This window comes from Hirundo rustica, chromosome 5, assembly GCF_015227805.2.
Source record: "Hirundo rustica isolate bHirRus1 chromosome 5, bHirRus1.pri.v3, whole genome shotgun sequence".
NCBI lineage: Eukaryota > Metazoa > Chordata > Aves > Passeriformes > Hirundinidae > Hirundo > Hirundo rustica.
Window position 1 is genome coordinate 73,188,484 of NC_053454.1, and position 16,890 is coordinate 73,205,373.

Sequence of the window (16,890 nt, forward strand, 5' to 3'; positions counted from 1 at the left end):
GCTGTGTTACCGCAGCTGTCAGCGTCTTTGTTCTTTCTGTGGCCAGAAAGCAGGTTAAATAAGTCACTAAATAAGGCAGAACCTCTGTTTCTGAGGCTTTCTTAAGAAATTGATCGCAGTGTGAAAATATAAAGATTGATATATAAATATAAACGCCCTGAAAGGAACGTTAACATCCAAATGTTCTCATGTCCAATTTCACAAATTTGAACTAAAACCCGAGATTTTTTGCATTCCCTGCTAATAATTTTCTTTTCTTATTGTTGCAAAACTATTTCTTCGCTGTATAGAGAATTCTTTGCTCCTGTGTTTGCAGATGCTGTGAAGCCACCAGTCAGTTCCTTACAACCATCTGCTGAGTTACCCTTGCCCATCAACACTTCACCGCCTTCCATGCAGGCAGAATCTTCCCTTCCCTCTCCTTACCGGCTTATTAACGTCCCCCCGCTGGAGTCTTCCTCTGGTCAAGAAGATCCTCAAGACTACCTACTGCTAATAAACTGTCAAAGTAAAAAGCCTGAACCTATGAGGTAAGTGGCTTTTGTTTCTTAATCACGCTTATCTGTGTTACAGGCCAAGAATGTTTGTGCTGAACGCGTTTTTTAACTGCCGAGACATTGAGCGTTTGGATGCACATACCTACGCAGGGAAGCTGCCTGTAACTTTTCCTTCCTTTCTTTCCAGGCATTAAACCTTTTGCTGCAGTAGTAAGTTGTTTGATCAGGGCCAGACCTGTGTTGGATCCTCCAGAACAGAAGTGTGGGCAGCAATATGCCAGCGTGAATTATCCCAGTAATTTGGCAATCCAAGCGTTTTGTTGGAGCTTGGAGAGGTGCAGGGCACAAAGTACCCTTTCTTTAGCCACAAGCTGGTGTGCTTAGTCCAGTCTAGTACTAGACAAAGCTGGAGGAATTTAGCCTTCCTCCCTCCTGGCATTTGTTGCCCCAGTTTTGCCAGTTAAAGTTTTCATGGGAGGGGTTTAGAAAGCACGCTGATTTTATTATCACCTGCCAGATCACCACATCACTGAGTACAGTGATCTTCAAGTGGCACTTGTTTACTATTACTAGCATGGTTCAGACTTTCAAACAAGAAACAAACAAACAAACAATCATTTTATGATAACTAAGAATGCAGAGGCTGAAACCACTCAGTTTCCGTATCTTGAATTTCAGCTTTTTCCAAATAACATTTCTTTAAAAGGAGACTCAAATAAGCTTTATTTTTTACTGAATAAAGAGTACCTACACAGTCAGTTCTCTAGAGAAGTGTGCAATAGGAAATTGGAAGGAAAAATTTAGAACTTTTGCTGAATTAAATCTCTTTTTATTTCTCCACCTGCTACTTCTAACTTAAATAAATGCACAGCACTTCCGGCATAGGAGGATATGATATTCACAGTGGCTACCTGAGAAACATCATTGTGGTTTGCCAGAAGGGGTCATGGTGGCCGTTCCTAGAGCAGGCTGCCCAGGGACATACTGGAGTCTCCGTCCTCTTTAAAAAATACAATTTAAAAGAACCACAAATGAACTTGACTGGACAAGCTCCTGAGGAGCCTCACCTGATTTTGAGGAGTTTCCTTGGAGGTATTGGAAAAGCTGAGCAGATAATGTTCAGAGGTCCCTTCCGACCCTGAGCATTCTGAAACCTTATAAATCCCTCTGGCAAGCTTCTTTTCTGCAGTAATTTCCAATAAAATCTGCTGGGATATTTCCAGAAAAATGAACAAAACATCGTATTCTTTCTGTGATTACAGACAAGTAGGTGGAAGGCTGAGGAAAGCTTCCTTTGGGAGTGTTTTCATGACTATTTCGCATGCTTCCTTAGGGCCATACCTTTTAGCGGCAGCGCCTTCGGCATCAACACCTTGATGCTCTGCCAGTTTTACCTGTACCATGTGCTCTGCGCTCCCTCGGCATTTTTATTTTGCTCTCTTGTGCCTGAGGAGTTTCCTGCTCCATTTGCTGATGATTCTGTGGCAGAAAAGTGTCCACCCTTTGCAGTCTTCCTTCTAGAACAAGGGAATGAGCCTACAGTTCCCCCAGAGTATGGAATGTGCAGGTTTCAGGCAGCACGGAATGCCCCAGAACCTCCTGCGGGAGAAGGGGAAACCCAGTGTTGAAGGTTTCAGTGTTCAGTGGGGTTTAGAAGCTGAAGTGGATGTTTAATGCCGAAGAGGAATGCCAGCGCTCCTGCCAAAAGCTTTTAGGTTTGGTATCGCTTCCAGAACAGCTTGGCAGAGGAACTGACTTGGGTTTCAGTGCCCGGGCCCAGCAGAAATGTGTCCGAGTGCCCATTTGCTTCTGCGAGGGCCAGGCTCAGAGCAGGGTTTTACTGCCACAACGTTTTTAGGAATTACAAAGGTTGGGATGTGTAATTGACCTTCCGGCCTGACTTCCACAGTTATGTGATGTGTGAGTCAAGTAGAGGCTGCAGAGACCATGGACTGGGCCACAAAATGTGGCAAAGTATGGAGTCCGTGACTCGCCTGCCAGATTTCTCAAGGAATTCACTGTGGCACAGGGGAGAATGTCCTGGGGAAGGCAAAAGGACCAGTGGAGGTAAAATGCCTAGAGCACTGAAAGAACAGACCCAAATCTTTGGGTGTGTAGAGATTGTTTAAATAAATGATGGCTTTTTAGAAACATTTGAAGACACTGGCATTATGATCACTTGGACATTATATGGGCTTAGTTTCTTTTCCTTGACTAAATAGCTGTGTCCTTCCATTAAAAAGGTTGTGACGATGAAAGTTCAGAATGACAGTTGTGCTGGACTTTCGGTTCCACCTAAAAGGATTGCCTGTGTTTTATGTCTGGTAAAGTAGGTAAGCTGCTGGATTTGGGACAGAGTATGGAGCATAACGACATTTTCCTGTGGAATGAGAGCTTTGTGTATCTGTGATTAGTAAGAGTGCTCTCTACCCCAGTCCACATCCTTACAGGCAAAGAAAAAACATTAAATGGCTGCATCATTTTCCTATTTTCCAGGCCTGGAACAGTTTATCTGTGTATTTCATACAGACTTAGTGCAAAGTGCGAGGCTTAATAGCTACAACTTAAATGTTACAGTTACTTAAGGTTTTCTCTTCAGACTTAAAAATTACCAATATGCAGAGGGAACATTTTCTATTCTGATTCTGCATGTTATTTTACAGGTAATCTGGGAACCACTGAATTTTATTTCAAGGCTTTGAGGTTCTTTTCTAGGTGAGCTGGGCAACTGTGAAACACAGATGTATCTGAGTCGCCTCTCTGGAATTTTTGAGAATTGTAGTGTTTCAGACCTAGCAAATAATTATTAAATGCTCCATTACAGTGTCATAGAGTGCACCACATACTGTTGTGAGAATGTCTCGCATGCAGCAATTGCAGCTGTAACTATCATGCAGTATTTGGTCTAAAATAGTTTCATGCTCTGATCACTGTTGACTGAAGAAAGAGCATTGTTTCACTGTAGCATTTAGGGAGATTTTAAGGTTTGTATTTGGATCCTAGATATGAAAATGCAGCCAAACGTTGCTTCCAAATCCCTTATTGTTCTGGCTCGCTCGAGAGTTGTATTGAAATACTAAATGCTGTCTTCCTCATCTTTCCCATGTGTATGAACCAGCCAAGGGTCACCTTTTCTCTCAGAAGAAGGGCAGGAATACCTGCTATTAGAAGACTTTGAAAGTAAAAAGATTCCACTGCAGTGAGTGAACAGTAGCCATTCTTGGAGCACGTGTGAGAAATTAATCACAGAGCCATTAACTTGCCTGAAAATATTGTTTGTTTGAGACTCATCTTGCATGGTGTTCTGTGAGTTTTAACAGAAAAACTATGTGACTTTGGCTTGCATTTTCTGAAAAGAGGTCTGGTTGTTATTTATTTTTATGTCTATCCTGGTTTTTTTATGCTTGCTGTTGCTGTCCCAGATTGCTGGCACACAAGAGCAGTTTTGCTGCCATTTTCTTCATAATATTCTGTTTAATCATATTGATTTCTGCGATGGGAAAAGAATCAGCCGAAAAGGATGAGTGGTAAAGCCAGCTCAAATACTTTATTTGCAAAAATGAGATGATTACCCCTCAGACTGAAACACTTGATAAACCTTTTTCCTGGATCTCTGTCAACGAGTGGTTTTTAGCAGGCAGAGGTTGGCTTTTTACTGGGCTCCCCTTGCCTCACTGCCTCACCTCCTCTCCGTGCATCTTAAGATCAACAGGCTGGGCAGTTTGCTTTTATTGGTATGTGGAAAGAGATGGCCAGTTCCAGCACTGAGGAAGGGATAGTTTGGCCACTTACCATAATTTGCACAAACGTGATGCACACACCTGATAACGCTGAATTCATGTCTTAGTCAACCTCTGCTTATAAAGTGAGGAGTTCTCATTGTGTTACATCCAGCTTTGCCATTATTTTAAACTGAGGTGTAAAAGCCCTTTAATACTTATTGTAATAGCCAATTGGTAATGGAATATTTAAGCCCACTGATTTTTTTTTTTTAATTGAGCTGTACTAAAGGGAAAAATTAAAATTCCTGAAGTACAGAAGTCATTTGAAAAGAACACCAAACCAGGAGTACAGTCTGTTCCTGTCAACTATGCTCTGTGCATTTTCAGAATTGCATATGGTGTTTTTATCGTGATCACTGGTTAATGATGACTTTTAAAAATAGTTAAAATTCTGAGGCTGAATTCCCTGGCTTCACTTTGGCATAAACTGCTTTCTTTGTTTCAGAATGTCTTCAAACTTTCAGTTGTGCAAAGTCATGTATCTTACAACCCATTCATATTTTGAAAACAATTTCAGTAAACTGAGGTGTTGATTCCAAAAGATTACTTTCAAAATTGTGAATTATGTCAGAAATGCCCTCTTGTAATAAGAGTTGTGAGCTGTTGCCATCAGTTAAGCAAATGACAGACCTGGCTGCCTCACGTGTCATGGTTTTTGAAAGCCTTCTGTTTGCACAAGTGCTTGTGGTCAGGAAAGAAGCATCATTCACTTGGACTCAGAAAAACTCATATTTAAAAAGGATAGCATTTGTTGCTTGAATTTCATGGGTGATCCTTAGGCTCTGGCATTGTAATTATGCTGTTGTTTCATTTTGAGCTTTGGTTGTATATTCCTGTGTGTTTCTGTAAGATAAATGTAGTGTTTATGTTTTATTCCTCTAGTTTTAGATTTTTTTTTTTTTCCTTTTTAAAGTATATCCTAGTGAACTGGAACTAATAACTGGTTCTGCAATGGATTGTCAGTGTCTGATTTTTTTTTTCTAGTATAAAAATTAGAGATCCCAATCTTTGCCATATTTGCTCATGTGAAAAATGCTTGACTTTTTCTGGGATTTTGGTCTAAATGGATATCACAGAACTGGGAGAGTGTATCTAGAAAGTGAGGAACTCCTGAATCAGTCCTCTGAATAAAGAGGAAGGGCTGCAGCAGGAGCTGAGCTCAGAATGTTCACAATCCATTATGCACTCTGTAACCTCATGTGCTTCCTTCAGGGCTATGTGCTCTGTATTTTTCAAGTGTTTTAAACTTCCAGTGGTTCATACATGAATTTTTGAAGCTCTGAGGCAAAGAGCTCTAAGGCAACTGTTAACAAACAAGAGAAATATATATTCATGGTCAGCATCATGAGGAATGTAGGAAGTTTTATTTCCTTGGTTGTGCTAAGAACAAATAATGATAAAATTATCTTCGGGGGGGGGTATTGATTAAACTAAATGCAGATTAAACTTCAGAGTTACCTAGAAATTAGTTGTGACCAGTTACAGAACTGAAATCTATGTTTAAGATAGCAACCAGAGCAAAATTACTGTACTTCTTTCTCTAATGGAAAAAAAAAAAAAAAGCCAAAACAATAAGAATAAGCTGATAGGAAAAGGTGATAAAATTCAAGTGAGAATAGTCATAAGCCTCTTGTCCTGATAGAAGATTATATCTTTGCTGTTAAACAGAACAAAAACCACTTGGTGCGGTGAATGACATTTCTCTTGAGTGCAGATGTCCATTCCAAGCTGATCGTGTTGGTTGGTTCCCCTGACAGCTGGCAGAGATGCACTTCAGGGGTGATTCACTGGGTTTAGATGGATATCTAAGAAGAACAGATTGTGTTTCACGCATTCTCCATTCCTCTGATGACTGGAGAGGGAACCTAAATGAATAGCTTAACTGGATTCCTTTTTCCTCAAATTGCCAGAACCCAGGGAGATAAATCCAGCTGTCCCTTTAGAAAGTTTTGTACAAACCTATTGACAAATGAAATGTGAATAGTAACTATTGGTTGTGGTCACTTTGAGGTGCAGAACCTGTTAAATAAGGGGGGAAATGCTTCTTGTGGTAGGGGGGTGTGCTGTATGTATTTTATTCCTCAAAAGTTTTGGAACTGTGTGGTCCAGTTGCTTAATAGAGCTTACTAAGAGTTGTATTGCGAGTATTCATTGATACACATGCATGCTGGAATATTTACATATGCATGTATAAATTAACACAGTGGTATGGTATTGAGGCAATGAAAATAGGAAATGTCATGGCATGTTTGATCAAAAAGTGTATGGACTTCCTTAACTACACCACTAACATCTCCAGTGTCAGTATTTTGCCACTGTTGTGACTTTCATTTGAGCAAGGAGCCAGGCTGATAACAGAGTTTCTCTGCCTGGAGCACAGTAAATGGGGAGGTTTAGAAAGGAAATCAGATGATTGCAATGTGGTTGCTTTCCATGTAAGTTTACTGGCAGTGGTTAGTACCAGTACTAACGAGTGCTGTTCTCATAAAAGACCTTCCTAAGAAATCAAAAGTAAACTGCTCTGCAGCTTTACCTAACACCTACATCATTTGCATTCAAGACAAAAGCTCTCTGTTGCACGTGCAACCTATGGATTTTTTTTCCCTCAGAGAACATACTCTTTTCCTCCTTTTTATGATCTTATCTCTTATTTCTCATTTCCTCACATATTTCAAATGAGTTTTGTAGGGTCAGTACAGCTTGAGGCACGCATTTAGGGGAGTTACAAGCAGTCATATTTTTTCTCTTAACATTTTTTCATAATGATTAGAATTACCAAGTATTGTACATCCAAGAATTGAGCATCTTGCTTTTTACCTTTAATAGTGCCAAGAAAGTGCTGCTAGTTTGCAACATGGGTTTAAAAAAAAAATTTTAAAAAAACCCCCCAGCCTTCAAACAAAGTTGGCTTCAAACTGGCATCCTGAAAATGACTTGCTTTATGAAACATCAACCTTTTGTGGAGCTGTTGATAAAGCTCCTCAGTTGCGCGATGTATTTCACACGCACGGATTTGCATGAATGTAGTTACTTAGGATCCCTGGGTACTCCTGTTCGTTTAATAATTGAGTTCCTGCATCTCATTGTAAAAAACATGGGAGACGCTAGCAGACTTTCCAGTTAACACGATAAACTTTGTGTTTATGATTCTCAACGTTTGTTTTTCTCTGCGTGTTCTAATCTGGCAATCTCGCACGTAGATCTCACGCTGACTCCGCAAAATCCAGCTCTTCGGAAACAGACTGCAACGATAACCTGCCCTCCCACAAAACCCCCGCTCCGTCAGGGAGCAAGCACGCTGTGAACGGCTTCTTCCCGCAGCAGGGCGTCTACGACTCCCCGCCCTCCCGCTCCGCGCTGCCGGACTCCGGCCTCTACAACCTGCCCAGGAGTTACTCGCAGGATGTTTTGCCCAAGGCGGCGTCTCCGTCCGGGACCGAGGCCGAAGGAGAGCAGCACGTTTTCAGCAGCCCCTCGGCGGCGTCCTTAGACGCGCAGATGAGGCACATCTCCATTAGCTACGACATTCCCCCCACGCCCGGAGGTACTTATCAGATCCCGCGAACTTTCCCGGAGGGAGTGTTGCCTCAGACTTCCAAACTGGAGACTATTCCGGACGTCCCTCCGCCTCGGCCGCCCAAACCCCAGCAGGCGGCGGATCGGTCTCCCGTGGAAAGCTGCGGCCTCGGCCGCACGGCCTCGGACACGGACGGCAGCTACTGCGTGCCCGCCGCGGGCGCGCCGCCCTCGCGCGCCAACGCCGTCTCGACGGGAGATCTCAACGTCTTCCGGAAAGGTCAGTGCTCCCTCGGTTGTCCTGCAGCGCTCTGGCCTTCAGCTGCGCGACCTGAGCGGCACGGACGGGCGCAATGGCGTGAGGGGCGTTTCTAGGCTGTAGGAAGAAGTGGCTAGCCCCTCACGAAGTGGCCTGTGTTCACCGCGTTTAAAATACGTAAGAAAAAGGAAGGGAGGTTTTTAAAAGAAACCTTCGAAACGGCAAAGCGCAGAACATCCATAAGGGATGCGTGTTGCACCGTGGCATTCGGCCTTGGCTAAAAGCATTTGAAGATCTAGACATGCTTACTTGGTAATGAGCTCATATAACTGAATTCAAAACTGCCATGATCAGTCTTTCAGAATGACCAAAGCCAGCTTAGTGAAGTGTGCTCCAGTCTGCAGCTGAAAGTGTTTTGTGAGGATCAGTGGGATGTCTTTGGGTGAGCTTTGAGATGAACCCCGATTTGATGGTCGTTGCCACGGGCCTTTCTTTCTGTCCATGTGATAGATATGCTTACTGCAGTCTTGTAGTACAATTAAAGTTGTTCTTTCAGGCCACCTGAATGTGGGTACTCCAGATATGCTCTCATGTGCATTGTCTTGTCAACCACTCTTGGGCTAAGGGTTTCATTTTCTTTCAGATTTCTGACAGTGTTGTTTCTAAAGTGAAATTTTATATTGGTTTAAGTCAGTACTAATGTTCGAGGTGATTTTAAAGGAGAATTGCTTGAAATGCAGGATGAATACAAGGCTTTTAGAGGAGGCAGCATACAGAATGGATGGGATCGTACAGATGCTCAGATACTATTGTCCTATCCGCCGTTCATTTTGTAGACTGAGCATAAAATGATGGTGGTTGTTAGTGTTTAAAATGACAAAGTAACTCTATTGAAGATCCTTGTTTGCTTTGCTTATTTTCTCTCATTTTGCTAAGTTTATAGGTGAGCATTCCTACACTGAATCTGAGATTGTCTGCCTCAGGAGAAGTAGTCTTTCTGAAAACACTGTTTAAATTTAGTACTTAAGAGCAGAGTTGTTTCTCTTTCCTCTGTGGTGAAAATCTTAAGAAAAAACTTCAGAGGATTTTTTTTTCAGGGCAAGGTTGGGGATAAGACCCAGAGTTTGCCCAGTTTCTGTGCTGGCATCGTGAGGAGGGGGATCCCTGCCACAGGGTGAGGCAGCCTGCTGCCTGCATGGATGAGCAGCCCCTGGGAGCCAGGAGCCTCCCAAAGATCCCTGGCCAGCAAAGAACCAGCCACGGAGTTGAGGACCTGCTTAATGGGGAGTGCCAAGAGCCAGGACTGAAAAGGGAGAGGTCTTTGGCTCTGCAGCAGTCCACTCCAGCTGAAAGCCCCTGGAGACCACCCTGGGGAGCTGAGAGAAGGGATTCACCTGTTCCTGCAGCAGAGGGGATCCTCTCCAATCAGCGCTTTCCAAGCGAAGGGCATCAGTCAGAAAACCTTTCTCCAGATGTTAAACTACAGCTGCTGTTTGTTTATTTTAGAATAGGTGTTTCATGCGGGCCCAGATTCTCTCTCACTCTTAACGCTAAGTTCTTACACCTGCTCAACTGAAAGATAGACCCTGCTGCTTCTTTAAAAGCAAAAATTCATTTTTCTTTTCTTGCCATGGAAAAATGCCACTGTGAGAGCTTCAAGTTGTGACTGATGAGCGCTAAGGTTGTTTGCGAATGCATTCCTCTCAAATACAGCTAAATCTAGGGGCCACAGCTTCAGGAGGTGTGTTTGTGTAGTGTCAGAAGCAGACAGTAAATAACAGCAGACTCTGGATGCCAAGTGACAGGAACAGGGGTGATAAATAGCCACTCTCTCTTCTTGTTTCTTCAGAAATTAGTTCTCAAGACTGTTATGATATTCCACGAACGTTTCCGAATGACAGATCCAATTCATTGGAGGGCTTCCATAACCACTTTGTAAGTATGACTTGATCTGATGAGAGGCAACAGTGACAGTGCCTGAATGCTCTTTGTTCCTGTGTAAGAAAGCAAGCTGTGCAGTGTTTGTTCTTTTTCAGTTTCAAAAGAATACATTAATCTGAGTAGATTAGGTTAAAAGACTCATATGATTCACAGCTGATTGCATAACTTATTTTGTTAAAGGAAATATATGTTAATTCTAGAAAAACAGAAGCATGTTGACAGTGGGAAGTGTTTCAAGTGAAGAACTAGATGAAAATTATGTCCCAATGAATCCCAACTCTCCTCCACGACAGCATTCCAGCAGCTTCACTGAACCCATCCAGGAAACAAACTATGTACCAATGATACCAGGCACGTTTGATTTTCCATTATTTGGAAAGCAAGTCCCTCCTCCTGCTCACATGGGTTTCAGGTCCAGCCCAAAGACCCCTCCCCGACGGTCGGTACCTGCTGCAGAGTGTGAGCCACCGCCAGTGGATCGGAACCTCAAACCGGACAGAAAAGGTGAGGAAAACCCCCAGGAAAACCTAATCTTGATCACCTAAGAAAATAACATAGCTGTCTCGACTTCTGCTCGGTGGAAAATTACCGTGTTTTTAGAAATTATCTTAGAAATCACATCTGTCCTACGAGATATCCAAATCGCAGAGGATTATTTTTAACAGTATTAAAACGTCACAATAACAATGCCAAATAAAAGCATACATTTAGATTTTATTGCCACAGTTACTAATGAAAAAAGGTCACTGTGTTCCTAAGATTCAGAAGTGTGTCCTTGTGTATAGAAGACACTTGTGATGCAGAGAGAGAGCACAAGGCATTGGGTAGAACACAAATTTACAGCCGTAACAGTGCTTGGGACCCATTGTAGAGGGCCTCTTCAAATCTGTCCTAAAAAATTCATCCTTTAAATCTGGCACATAATGTGTTCGTTTTTTCCTTAAAATAAAGATTATTTGGGTGACCAGAGTTGTTGAGGAACCAAAATGATGGGGTTGCAAAGTGTCAATAAGAGATAGTTGTATAGAGAATCCCTAATAAATAGCTTGGATTTTCCAGTTTATCTAAAATGTTTTATCAGCCATCTTACTAGAAATACAAGCAAATGCTTAAGGAACTTGTTTCCCTACTGAGTTTTTGAGACAACTTTCTTGTAAAAGAGCGAACTAAAGAACATCAGGTCAAATGTCTGCCCTATTTTGCATTTAAGTAAGTCCTATTTTCAATCTTACGTACTTGAAAAAGTGAGTATTTACACTGAGAATTACTGACTTCGTTGTGGGAAAGCGTGATGGCAAATATTCAGATGATCCAAAATATTCACTAACTAAACCTTTAAATTAGTAGTTTTACCACTAAGTGAAAACAGCCTGTAGTTAAGGGAAGTAGAAAGTATCACTATGATAGATGAGCCGTGTGAAATGGAAAGTGCCACATCTCTTTCTGCATGCCCATCTTCAAAAATTGGCCTTTTTTAAAGTCTTTTGGCCCTCTGCTTGTGTCTAATTGTTTCTGTGTTACCAGACAACAGTTTTGTTTAGTTCATAAGAAATACTGGACAGGAGATTGATGAAAGTTGATACTAGAAAACATTTTCAGAATAAACTGAACTGATTTAAAATGTTTTCCCAGATTGGCCGGTTTGTGTATTTTACTGATCAAATGTTTGACCTTCAGAAGTAATAAATGCATGTGTTGAGAAGCATCTCACTTTTGCTGTTGGCAGTGCAAAGCTGCCGCACAGATGTTTGCTGGGGCAGCATCGTTGTTCTTGCATCTCTTTTTGATCTGAATTCGCGTTTCACGTGCAGAAATTGGCATGTAAGGCTCCTGCTTTGCTTCCGTCCTCAAATGCTTTACAGCTAGAAAGATGTAGCTGACACCAGGGGAAGGACTTTAAGATGTGTTAACGTACCTCTGAATGGAAGTAGAGTCACTGGATGAAATTTTTGCCTGTAGGCTTTTGGAAGATGTTATCATTGTAAAATAATAGGATTGTTTAACGTAATTTACAAACTGAAGTGATTTTAAAGTAAAACTGTCCCTAAAAGTAAATATTATATAGTACTTAGGGGCTGGAAAAAAGCTTAGTGAATATCTTGAGCTGCCGAGCGTGGTAATGATTCTGATTTACCACTGAGGGTTTTATCCTGGTAGCACACACACACACACACACACACACACACACACAGACACAGACTGCCTCACTCTAATTTTATCAAATGCACCACTGTGAGTTTTCCGGTGTTGTGCAGAACAGATCTGGAATGGTGACATATTCCCATTTCAGTAGCTGACATCTCTGCACAAATAACTCCTTCCAGAATCACCTTTGGGAAACAAAAACTGCAGCTTCCTTTGAATTAAATTAGGTAAAGCCCTTGTTTAAGTGGACCTTTACCTAACTAAAACGATGGTGTGCTTTATTTTCTGTGTTGCTTTTCGAGCTTTCGAGTTTTTGTAGCAGCTCCTATTATCAGGTTGTTTCTGTTTATGTCAATCTACTGCAAAGCTCTTCTGCTACAAATTAGTGCAAAGGGAGTGTCAAATAGGCCTGTGTGTTCAGTAAATCTTTAGCAGACACAGAAGGGGAGGAAATGGAACATAAAATATTTACCTTTGGGCTATTCCTCCTTTAAATGTTGAGGGGACTTAACATGCCGTTGGTTGAAGAATTTCTTTTGAAGACCACTAGTGCTTCTCCAAGAGATGGTCTCTAAAGTACTGCAGAGATCAGGTGTGTTGTGGGTAAGGTGTTGTGAGGGCACATCTCAGGTTGTGTCTTTTTTTTAATTGGTTACAGATTGCTGCAAAAACAGTGTTTGCACTGCCCCTAAGCTTTTTGGCAGCTATTAGGAATACTTAGAATACACCAACACCCTTCACATGAGCATTAGCTTTAGCTCAGTCATGTTTCTGTGGGCCAGGGAGGTTTGATACATCCACTGCTAAAAATGCATTTGACAAAGAGATAATGCAGTGGAGCCAGCACATAAGGGAAGGATACTCTGCTTTTTGTTGTCAAAGGTGTGTGTTTAGCATCTGTTATCTTTTCCTTTGGTTTAAGGGCTTGCTGCTTACAGCCTCGGGCTCTTTGATCTCCCCAGCCTCTTTCTTTTTCCAGTGGTCTCTAGGAGAGCTTTGTTTCAGAAAGTGGGTAAAAAAATAATAATGAATAAAAGCATCTACAGCCTTGAGATTACAATACAGATCGGTGTAGTCTCATTTCTCTAGCTCACAGCCGCTTCTGTAAATATGGGGGGCTTCCAGTACTTTCTGGAAGTCTTGAAAGTCATTTCAAAACACGGTGTTGGCTCTCTGCCCCAATAACTTGAATCTAAACACTTTTTCTTTAGAGAAGCGTACCAAAAGGTAAGTGATGTATTGCTTGGGACAAAATGGAGAGTGTTTGGCAGGCGCTTTTCTGCATTCACCTGTAATTGAATGACAAAAATAATCTCTTTTTTAATCTGGTTTTTTTCAGGGTGCTGTTTCTTTAGTTACGTAGGACCATTGGCTATATTGATTTTTGTGTTTCTGCTTTTTGGCTGCTTTAGCTTGCCACAATTGCATGTAGTCCTGATGCTAAATTAGAAGTGTGTTTGCTGGTAAAAGGCTTCAAGCAGAAAAAATATTGCATCCACCCACGCAGACGAGTCTTGCTCTCTGAATTGTTCAAAGATTGGTTCTGCCACAGAGCAAAAGTGACATTTGTTGTGATGGTGACATGCCTTCTCCAAAATACTGTTTGTCCAAGAGGGAGCAGTAGGATTAAAGATGCCCAAATGCTGTGAGATAAAGGAAGACTCCCTAGACAGACTGGACAGCAAAGAACAACCCGGTTCACTTGTTAAGGGAAAAGTTTGTGGTCAAAAAGAGTATTTAAAAGGTGTGAATTGTTTTTTATGGGTCAGGAGGAAGCGTTTGAGTGGTGCAGCATTTGAGAGATGGGGTTCTCTGTGAACCTCTGGGAATGACAGTGACCCCCTCCTGCCCCAGGGTTTGTTTCCATGGCTATAGGGCAGAGGGGTATCTTGTCTTAAAACAAGAGCTTAGGACCAAACAGCTAAAAAAACAGAATTATTTTTTTTTTTTTTTTTTTTAGTAACTGTTTAGGAGCTGTCCAGAACAAGTCCTTATACCTGTGTAACGTCATCCCATCTGTAAGGCTGAAATATCTTGAGGAATATGTGCTTGTCATCTTGACTGATAAAATACAGTTTTTCAATACCTGAATCAAAGTGTAAAGTCAGCAATGGAATTGGTGGTGGTGGAATTTACTTCCTCAAAATCTCAGCTTGATGCCCAACTTGCATTTAATTGGTAACTTCTTTTTTCTGTGCTATAGCACATTTCTACCAAAGTGGGCTTTTTAAGGTTCTGAAAAGAAATATAGGAACAGTGGGCATATGGCTGAACCAACAATTCATGGCCATGATAAAATGAAAATCAAAAGTTAAAGCTCATTCATTTGAATATAGTGTAAGAATGTCATCTATGAATGAATGAATATAAATGTTGTTTTTGTAAACTTTTTGATCAATAATACATAAAATCACTTTCTGAGAGGGTTCCATTTAGCTGAGGTCCTAATTCAGGGTCATGGGGAGCTGAGATAGAACAATGCCCTCAGGAACACTCAGCAGATTGCTGACAGAGGCAATACAGAATTTAGGATTCCCAGCTTGCCACATGGTACTGGACTTTGCTTCATTTGTCTTGAATAGCAATTTGTCTATTTGTTCAAATATTGTTAGGGTTTAATTGCATTCAAGATTATTTTGAACAACATTCCCAGTCCTAGTTTTGGATTGGGTGGCACAGATTATTTTACTGATAGGAAAAAGAACCAATAGGTTTTTTTGTGGTTTTTTTTTGTTGTTGTTTGTTTGGGCTTTTTTGGTGTGGTGTTGTCGTTGTTGTTGTTGTTTTTAATGGCATATATTTCAACAAAGGTATATGAGCATTTAATCTGAGGGGCTTCCTAAAACTTAAATCCACATGATTGCCTTTAAAGGAGACTGCTGCTTGGCCCTGGTAATTTTCAGCCCAGCATGTGGTAAATTTGGATTTAGAGACAGTGAGTGATGCACGCATTTCTCTTCACGCCAAGAAAATACCCAGTTGCAGCTTGAAAACGAGAAAACAAACAAACAAAAGAAACCAAGGCGGAGGAAGAAAATTCTCATGGAGTTGGGAATTGCGATTGCTTTAAAAAACGTTAAAATTGTTATCTGGTTGCTTTTCTCATAGTTCTTTTCTCATTTAAGATGTTAAAAGACATAATCTGTGTGGTTAAACCACAAATATGTGGATTGCTTCTTAAAGATGCGGCCGCATCTTTGGCACCACCCCTCACGAGCATCTCCCAAACGGCTTAACTTCACAGAGAATTCCAGATCTCTTTCTAAAAGAGCCCAGGCGCTTTGAAAAGGCAATTGTGTCCAGAGCTTTCCCGTGGCAGGAAGCACCTGCCCCGTTGCGGTCCCCGCAGGACCTGCCGTGATGCTTCTGGGTGACCGGAGCCGTCTCCCCTTGCTGCAGCGCAGCGTGGAGCTCTCCAAATCCCGGGCAAAGCAGGTAGTCCTTAAGGAAATGAGGAACCCTCGTTAATCACTCAGGTGGCTATAAATAGCCTGATGAACAGTTTCCTCGTTAGACACTCAAACATGTAAATATTTAAGTTGGACGCTGTGAACAGATTGCATGTTCACCACGCCATCCTTAAATAAAGCGTCAGAGAAACGCTGACAGCATTTGTGACAACGGGAACTGACAATTCTTTAAAAATAATAAGAACTAGGAGCTGGCAACGCTTCATTGCCTTGCATGTTCTTTAATAAAAGTTCAGTTCTGTTCTGAGGCTTTAGGACAAGTAGGCATCCAAAATATGAGAATGGTGATTTCAGTCTGCACCAAGAACTGACCTAAAGATCTGTTGAAAAAGAAACTGTAATTTGTGTGATGGCTTTCTTGAGCAGAAGTATTGTTCATTTTGCTTTTGAGAAATCCACGCATTTTGTCTTTTATTCTCTCTTGGAAGCTACACCCCTTGTTAATTCCATTTAGGAATTTTAAAAAATTAAGCTTTTGGGGGATGTTTTGGTGCTTCCTCAGAGTTCGTAAAGCAAGTTGAGTACAAATTTACTGATTTTTTTTCTTCTTCTTTGATCTTCCACAAGCTCCCATTTAGCTGAAAATTAGACTTCCTCCAAGCCTCTACTAAATTCCTCGTACAAGTCTAGTTTTTTACTTAATGGCTCTAAATGAAGTTTACATAACTCCTTGCTGTGATGTACCAGTCCTTAACTTGCAGCTGTGATTTGTCTTCTACAACTTTGAAACAACAAATAATTTCAATAGAGATTTCATTTGGATGGCTGCATCACAGCTGCAGAGGAAGCTGCGCTTTGCTGGACACAAAGGTTGTAACAAAATTAAACGCGCTGCTTTTCTAAAGACAAACTGCAGTACTTGCTGTGATATCAGTGCTAGGGATGATTAGGGAATAGAGCTAGGGATTTTTTTTTTTTTAAGTAATTTTAAACTCCAAAGGTATGAGACAGAGCAGGAACAAGAGGACGTGGGTAATAATGCCCTATTTTTATTTCTCTTCATAAAATTTTTCTCTTGTTTGCTATGTCCTTATCACCTTTTTCAAGACAACACAGTTTTTGATGCACGTATTGTCATGCTATTCCATTAGTTTTTAATAGGCTTAATGTTAAGCTTTAGTTACCCGGTGAATAATTTAAATTTTGTTGTTTTTTCTGTGTTTTGTTTTTGAAGTCTTGTTGGACTTTGCCAATCTTAGCACAGCATTAAACTGCTAATCAATAAACACTCCAGAACACTGTACTCTGGTTTTAAAACAGTCTTTGTTATGGAAAGCTTT

At 41.3% G+C, this 16,890-nt stretch overlaps 1 protein-coding gene across 10 annotated transcripts in view; it reads left to right on the plus strand.

Annotated features, from left to right (window-relative positions):
* Positions 1 to 16,890, plus strand: part of GAB1 (GRB2 associated binding protein 1) — a 94,795-nt gene that overhangs the window by 66,061 nt on the left and 11,844 nt on the right. For 7 of the 10 annotated variants that reach the window (XM_040063790.2, XM_040063791.2, XM_040063792.2 and 4 more), the window contains exons 3-7: positions 317 to 530; positions 3,616 to 3,696; positions 7,480 to 8,075; positions 9,904 to 9,989; positions 10,196 to 10,499. In XM_040063790.2, the coding sequence (XP_039919724.1) occupies positions 317 to 530; positions 3,616 to 3,696; positions 7,480 to 8,075; positions 9,904 to 9,989; positions 10,196 to 10,499 (1,281 nt within the window). The remainder of the gene's footprint in view (positions 1 to 316; positions 531 to 3,615; positions 3,697 to 7,479; positions 8,076 to 9,903; positions 9,990 to 10,195; positions 10,500 to 16,890) is intronic. The other 3 variants (XM_040063794.2, XM_040063799.2, XM_040063797.2) reach the window with 2 other exon arrangements.